Source organism: Trachurus japonicus, unplaced genomic scaffold, assembly GCF_045865225.1.
Source record: "Trachurus japonicus isolate A0001 unplaced genomic scaffold, Traja_1.0 AP030239.1".
NCBI lineage: Eukaryota > Metazoa > Chordata > Actinopteri > Carangiformes > Carangidae > Trachurus > Trachurus japonicus.
This window is the reverse complement of record NW_028220372.1, coordinates 1-8,356: the sequence shown is the minus strand read 5'-3', so window position 1 is coordinate 8,356 and position 8,356 is coordinate 1. Positions and strand designations below refer to the sequence as shown.

At 37.0% G+C, this 8,356-nt stretch overlaps 1 protein-coding gene across 1 annotated transcript; it reads right to left on the bottom strand.

The window, feature by feature from the left end:
- Positions 1–1,871: 1,871 nt before the first annotated feature.
- On the bottom strand, positions 1,872–4,692 carry LOC146960554 (uncharacterized). Its single transcript, XM_085772278.1, has 5 exons — positions 4,488–4,692; positions 2,603–3,651; positions 2,443–2,512; positions 2,163–2,331; positions 1,872–2,034 (listed from the first exon to the last, which is right to left on the bottom strand). The coding sequence occupies exons 1-5, from the start codon at positions 4,690–4,692 to the stop codon at positions 1,872–1,874; spliced, it is 1,656 nt and encodes a 551-aa protein (XP_085628404.1).
- Between the last annotated feature and the right edge of the window lie 3,664 nt (positions 4,693–8,356).

Sequence of the window (8,356 nt, the reverse complement as noted above, 5' to 3'; positions counted from 1 at the left end):
CACGTTAGAAATTTTCCTGTAAAAAAACAGTAAAGAACTGGCAGCTGGGTTACCATTATGTTACTGTAAAATTAACATCTTTTTACTGTCATTGAAATTTACAGTTTTATACTGTAAATTAAAAATACGGTGTGGACTGTAAAAAAACAGTAAAGAACTGGCAGCTGGGTTACCATTATGTTACTGTAAAATTAACATCTTTTTACTGTCATTGAAATTTACAGTTTTATACTGTAAATTAAAAATACGGTGTGGACTGTAAAAAAACAGTAAAGAACTGGCAGCTGGGTTACCATTATGTTACTGTAAAATTAACATCTTTTTACTGTCATTGAAATTTACAGCTTTGTACTGTAAATGAAAAATACAGTGTGAACTTATATTTAAAATTACTTAAAATACTATTAAATTAATACTATTTAAAATACTATTGCACACAGTTAAAAGCACTTAAAAAAAGAAAAGAAAGAAAAATATGTTACATGTCAGATTTGTGATTACAATAAGAGAAAAAACATATTCTTTTTACACTTTACTTTTTATTTGAATGTAAAGTTGACATGTAAAAACTTCACATGCTGGACAATTGCATGTTAAACAGGTAAAGTTAAATTATACCTTACTTTATATCTGAATGTAAATGTGACGTGTAAAAACATCACATGCAGAACAATTGCATGTTACTGTAAACAGAGAGACTTAAATTGCACCTTACTTTTTAGCTGAATGTAATGTAAAAACTTCACATGCTGAACAATTTTTTGTTAAACAGTTAAAGTTGAATTGCACTGTACTTTTTATCTGAATGTAAAGATGACACGTAAAAACTTCACATGCTGAACAATTGCATGTTAAAATTGCACCTTACTTTATATCTGAATGTACTGTAAATATGACATGTAACGTCACATGCAGAACAATTGCATGTTACTGTAAACAGAGAGACTTCAATTGCACCTTACTTTTTAGCTGAATGTAATGTAAAAACTTCACATGCTGAACATTTTTTTGTTAAACAGTTAAAGTTGAATTGCACTGTACTTTTTATCTGAATGTAACTATGACATGTAAAAACTTCACATGCTGAACAATTGCATGTTAAAATTGCACCTTACTTTATATCTGAATGTAGCCTACTGTAAATATGACATGTAACGTCACATGCAGAACAATTGCATGTTACTGTAAACAGAGAGAGTTAAATTGCACCTTACTTTTTAGCTGAATGTAATGTAAAAACTTCACATGCTGAACAATTGCATGTTAAAAACAGTATAAGGAACATCACTATACAGTACATGTTACACAACTGTAGTTACTGTTAGTGTGGAAGTCCAAGGACATCGGCAGCAGGGTTACGGCTCACTTGAAGACAACAGGTTTCTCAAACCAGCCTATAGATAGTTGTGTGTGTGTGTGCACGAGAGAGTTGGAAAGAGAGAGAGAGATTTGTATTAGCAATAATTAGTATATTTGCAACTTCTACGTAATTCTACCCCTCATTCCCTCCTAACCTAATAAAAAAAAAGTCCCAAGCCATGAATTAACACCTCAGCCAACCATAACATTCCAACATGAAACGTCCAAACAGTTCATATAGTTTCAAAAACAGAACACAACAAGACATAAAGAATGACACAACAAATACAAGATGTAAGATAGAGATGTCATGAATAAAAGAATGACTGAGAGAACAGAAAATATCAGAGAGAGAGAGAGAGAGAGAGAGAGAGAGAAGAAAAGAAGGGGTTAAGACAGGAAGAGAGATTAAGGAAGAAAGTGACAATGAGAGTGAGAGAGAATGAGAAAATTGAGACAAATTGGTGTTTTGACAAATAGATTAATGGGATTGAGTAGCTAATCTCACCATTTTAAATGAAGTCCCACTCAAAATCCATTAGTCTCTTGAGCAGAATGGACACATTAGGGTTGACGGTTGTACTCTTCTTGGTTGTGACTTTGCCCGTTTTCTTGGATACCACTTTGCCTCGCCCAGTCTTGCTACCTCTCTCGGGGTTTATGCCAATGAAACGTCTGAAAAATGATAGTGTAAAATTAAGTTGTTGAATTCAATCTGATAAACAACACAATAAAAGACAGAAAATCTATAGATGTAGGTTGAAAACACAAGAAAATTTCAGGTTCTACTTAAAGTAACTAACCTCTGAATGAACTCGAGGGTGCATGCTGCCTCTTCTTGGTATTTAAGATTAAATGTGTAGAATGTAGAAAACAAGGCAGCAAGCCCCGTCAGGAATGTGGGCTGAACCCCCTCACACATGATGTGTCCCTCGAGGCTGACCATCCAGCGCTGAGTTCCTGCTATGTCACCTGAAATTTTGAATTTAATCCATCATGAATATTCTTCCCATTTGCATCTTAATCTTAAATCAATAACAATAGAAAATTTTGTTGCTTGCATATTCATTGGTGTAAACATACCAAGTAGAATCAGGCGAGGAGTTTCCGGTATGTTGATTGTCCTTTCAACGTCAGCTGTTGTCGCAGATGCCTAGGACATAGAAAGTGAAATAGTACTGTTATAAGACGAGTCATTGTATGGCATGGTATATGTACATGTATATATAAAAAGAAAACTTACATCTGCAAGTACGATCAGATCTGTGATGTTCTCTGAAAAGTGAGCCATCAAAAGCTGGAGGACAGAATATGACAGCTCGAAATCTTCACACATACACAGAACTTCCTTGACTTTTTCGTTGGTGGGTTTTGTCTTAAAAAACTCCACAATGGCTTTGCCACACTCCTCCATGGCGAGCTCAAGAGTCCGCAGCACTGGGATATCTGTGAGGAGTTCAAAGTGAGCATAGAGCCCTTTCTGTGAAAACAGAAAGGGCCACTTGCTTTTCAGATCTTCAATTGTTGGTGCTGGCAGGGCATTGATGTGGCACCGTTGGAGATAAAAAGTTGAATCCATTAGTTGTTTTATTTCTGCTCTGTCAGCCCCGCTAATACCTTCCCGACTGTAAATGTCTTGGAGTTTTTGTCGTTTGCTTTCGATTGTATTTTCAGTCTCTTCTGGTGGTAGGCTAGGCTGGAATCTTGTACATCCATATGTGTCTGTGGGCCCTCTTTTTTCGCCACGGCCAGAGGAACGGTGCTGCCTAAAGCTGCTATTGCGGTTGAGGTTTTCAATGCGATTCTTTACCTGGATCAAGAGCGATGTGTACCCACTTCCCAGAAGCTGACCATTCTCAAGCTGATCAGCAAAACTGTTTGGATATTGACGGGCAATGTTTCTGCAAACGGTAAGGCATTGTGAGCGAGTTGGGTTTGCCTCCATCTTCCTCATCTCATCTGCTACGACTCTGACCATCTGCCGTCGTGCAGCAGGTGAAGGTCTCTTACCATCCGCTATGGCTGCACGAATCTCTGTGGGCATGAGGTTCCAGGGAACCTGAAAAGATTCTGGCCATGATTTCGCTATGTGAGAGGAGGGCTGGCTGGCTTCAGTTACATTAGATGCTGAGCAGGAGTTCACAGATGAGGTGGATGGACTGGAAAATTGTGATGTTTCTGAGCAGGAGAACATAGATGAGGAAGAATGACTGGAAAGTGATACAGAATCACTGCTGTCAGCAGTGGTGGGAGAAGGCAGGACTTCGAAGTCCAAGGTGATTGTCTCTGTCTCTAAAATTGACAAAAATATGAAACAGGTCAGTTTTTAGTTTAACACTTAACTTGACGCCCATCTCTATAACAAATTATAACGCATTATACTTATGTATATTATACTTACAATGAGGTATAATGCAGTTGTAACACTGTATAACTATAGTTATAAACACACAATTTATTTATAAAACTCATAAATGTTATAAATGCTTTATAACAATAATCATAACACACTATAAAGCATTTTTTCATGACTTGAAGGTCAGGTTTTATAATTATAATTGTTAGCAACTCACTGACAATGCCCAGATTTATAATGCATTATAAATATAGTTATAAGGTGTGACAATTGGCTTATAAACGTGTATAACTATCATTATAAACACGCATAAATCACATAAGACTTTATAACAATAAGCATAACACATTATAGAGCATTATAACGCTATTATAATACTAAGACCTTATAAGCCATTATAAAATGCTCTATGATGTCTTTTGCTTATTGTTATAAATCCTTATGATAATTAATGAGAGTTATACACATTTATAAACCACACATTATAACTATATTAGTAATGCATTATTGATGTGGGCATTGTCTGCCAGTTACTAACAATTTTTATAATACCTCACCTTATAAGTCATGATAAAATGCTTTATATTGTGCTATTATTGTTATAAAGCATTACTGTATGATCGTTCATAAATCTTTATAATTATAGTTGTACAGTGCTATAACTGCATTAGATCTCATTGTAAGTATGTTATAATGTATTATAGATAAAGACGTCACGTAAAGTGTTACCATTCATTTTGATGTATAATAAATAGCAAGTAAACAAACATACCAAGCTTGAATGAATCCAAAAGTTTTCTCTGTTGAATAACAGGTAGTAAATCTGCAATGTCATCTTGTTTGACATATCTGAGGTCTTCTCTTGACTCTAAACCAGAGCTTAATAACCTCTCGATCAAAATCTCCTGAACAGCTTCAGAAAGATTTGGCAGGGCCCTAAGGAGGACCTCCTTGAGCTCGTCCACCAAGGTCACCATTGCTGTCTGTTGAGAGGAAAGAATGGTGTGGAACAACAATTGACATGTCACACAGTGCATACTCTGGTAAAGGGTAATAATCAACTAGATCGTCTTGTTTGACACAGCCGTAGCATTCCTGAATTGGTGTCAAGCCATAGACACCTATATCATGGAGAAGTAGAGCTTGATACTTTTTAGTGACAAAATACACTGCTGAATCATTGTGGATAAGTACCACAATGATCTTTCCCATCACAAAGCCTTCAGAACTCTCATTTATAACAACAAACATGTTTTTTTTGTACTTTGTGCCTTTCACAGTTGCTTCATGAGCAATCAAAGTATTATCAGGTCCAAAATCAAAGCTTGATACTGATTCCCTGATGCTGTGATTGTAGTCCGTAGGAAAAAACTCAGCTGTCTTTTCCACTCCAACAGTTGGTGGGAAGAGATTTCCTGCATGTAGATATGCCTGGAGAAGCTGGTGCCTCTCTGCAAGGGTTGAGCACAAGTTTTTAAAATTGTGCAGTTTCCTTGCACACTGTTTAAAATAGGTGTGCTTACTTTCGAACCGGAGGGTCCACAAGCGAATAAGTGGCCCAAAACGGATTATGAGCTCTGGATAGTGGCTGACAAAGTGATGTTTGGGTTTAAGTGGTTGACCAGGGAAAGCTTGTTTTCTGAAATGCAAATATTCATCAATGAGCACTCTCAAATATGCAATTTGTCCGGCTGAAATGGCTGGTGCACAAATAAGAGAAACAATTTCTCTTAACTGTAAAACCAGTTGCCATGTTTGATTGTCACCTGGAGATGTAATTTTCTCTCCAATGAGCACTGGCAGCATCCTTAACAAGCACCAATTTTGGACAGCATGACCACCCAGCTTATCACTTCCTGGACTGACTTCACATGGTCTATCATTCATATCATTCCCTTGATACTTAAACTGTTTAATCCTTCGGTTCAACTCAAGGTAAGTGAATTCTTTGTTGACCTTCACCAAATGCTGGATGTACAATGCGAGATCAGAGGCTACAATGCCTTCAAACAAATCATGACCAATACACGGAGGCAGTCCAGGCTTACATACATGAAAAAAGGACAGTTCATTGAACAAGGAGTCAAATTTGATACCTCCACTTTGGACCAAACCATCTTCAAGTCTCTGAACATGCTCTCTGTATGATTGCACTGTGCGTGTAGTGGCCCTGCAGAGAGGATCTGTCTGAAACGTGTTTCGGTCTATTTCACAGTATCTGCAGAAATTAATACTCAAGCTGAAATTCTCAAGAAATCCTCCAATCCCATGTGACCCTAAATTGTCACCGGCAATAGCATGTAGTATTCCTTTATGGACCTGTCCATCAGGTAACACCACACCATTGCTCTCGAGGTCTTTCAAATCTTTTACCAGCTGACCCATGACCAAATCCTGACCAAAATACTTGAAATCTTGCTCTTTACAGAGAAAAACAAGTTGCATCTGGTCTATACTTGACCTGTGGTGTGGTAATAAGTCTGCCAGTGTGAGATACATTGCCAGTATTTTGTGCTTCTTTTTTCCAGACCCAAGTGGGTTTGCCACTTCAAACGCATCCTGATAAAGGATCAAGTGTAAAGACTCTGTTTGCACTGGGTTCTCAGTAATATTTTCCCCATCCCACACGTCTTTAAAGACATCCTTAGTTTGGGCACGGGTGTGTACTTCATTGTATTGGTCACTTACAGACTTGCACTGAAAAAGAGCTTCAAGTGTTTGTTTTATGGGGACATACTGAACAAAGCTCTCTTTTCCTGTTTCATTTTGTCCCATACATATGGGCACTGGTTCAATATGATTAAATTGTGTCTTGAAAACAGTCTTTCTACGGTGATCTGTTTTCAGTGTGTGTGTATTGTGAGTTCGGAAAAGATCTTCTGTTTTCAGATCATCAATGAGAGTCCTTATAGCCTCATCTGACATCCCAAGCACATGCAACTTTTCACTCAGTTTAAAAAGTAATTGTGACTGGCTGATGTCATGTATTGACTGCAAGTCTTCGATGATTGTCTGAACTGTGGTGGCCGGTAGTAGCAACTTTGCTTGTAGTTTAAGATAAAAGAGAGCAAGATTCCTCAAAAACAGTGAATCATCAATGTTTTCTGGGCAAACCTCAAATTGCTCATCATCATCATCAGCAGCATCCAGCTGCATGTCACAGAACAAATCATGATCATCACGAGTGCCACTTACACCTGCTGAGACAGTGATAGACTCTATCAAATTTTCCTCCTTACTGTCTCTGTGTTTTCTGGTCAAATGAGAAGATAATGTAGATATCACAGTAAATGTCTTATCACATTGGTGAAAAGGACATGAAACTGTCCGTCCTTCTTTGATGTGCGCTTTAAGATGTGAATAGAACTTACTCAAGGAATCACATTTGGCAGTGCAAAAGTCAACGTGGCATGTCAGGTCCACTGGAATACTCAATCTGGGCTCAATCAAACATTTCTTGTGTTTTCTGTAAAAATGTCCTTTTAGACCTGCATATTTTTTAAATGTCCTTGTGCAGTTAGGTATACAACACTGCAGTACTACATTAGGTAAATTGTTGTGGATTTTCACATGTCTCAAACAGGCCACTGAGGTGCTAGACTGATGTCCACAGATTTGACAAGAAAACATCATTGCAAGCCGAACAGACTTGACTTGTGGTTCAATAAACAGTAAACTACAGTTATAAAACTGTGAAGCAAGAAAAGCGTGGTGAACTGGCTATACTTTTGCCATATGTCTGGAAAATTAACTGATGAATTTTGTCATATGATGAACATGGCAGTATGCTGCTTACTGTGATCAGTAGGGAAGTGCTGAAGTGATCTACTGCATCTGCAATATCAGAGAAATGTGTCAAAATAATCAATCCAAATCCAAATGAACAGGCAATTGCACAATGCAAGACCTAAAAACAGTCACAGTTAAAGCAAAGCAAATATTCGTCAGTATTTAATTTGTGATCCGATATCCTAATAATCTTGAAAATAATCTTGCCTTTATTTGAATCCGCCCTGTCACACACAATAATTAACAAGCACTGTCTTTAAAGTTTTGCTTAAGTCTAAGGTAAATTACATTGACAGTAAAATGTTTACACAAGACTATTATAAAGTTTCATGAATTCACTGACAAAATGCTGGCGTCAACAAACGTGAACTTTGTAGAAATCAACATGTGCTCCTTGTGTTGTTTGACATCATCTTTGAAAATTTAGCTAGCTGCTAGCCAAAATCATTCTAACATGTGTATATGCTGTAATCATCAATTCAAACAAAACTAATCAAATCAAATCAAACAATAACATCATATGTAATATAAAACAATCAAATAAAGTTGCTACTCACCAAATAATTTGTAGGATGTAGATGGATCAGGAATGGCAGGTAACTTGCTTCACATGTGCAGCTCAGGCAATGCTCTTCCCAGAATGCCAAAAATAATGCAAGATACTGTTATCTAAGACACTTTAACGGTAAAGTGCTGTATTATAGGAATACAATAGAGTTCCGTTAAAAAAACAGTAAATGAACTGTAATTTCACAGATTTTCTGTAATATTAACAGTAAAGGACTGTATATCGAAAAAACACCTTAATACTGTTGAAATTCTGCCGTAAATTTACAGAAATTCTTTACAGTG

Coding starts and splice junctions, on each gene's coding strand:
- LOC146960554 (XM_085772278.1), bottom strand. CDS start 4,692: ATGGTGACCTTGGTGGACGAGCTCAAGGAGGTCCTCCTTAGGGCCCTG. Junction 3,652..4,487: donor TTTGGATTCATTCAAGCTTG/GTATGTTTGTTT, acceptor TGTCAATTTTAG/AGACAGAGACAATCACCTTG. Junction 2,035..2,162: donor ACCCTCGAGTTCATTCAGAG/GTTAGTTACTTT, acceptor ATCATTTTTCAG/ACGTTTCATTGGCATAAACC.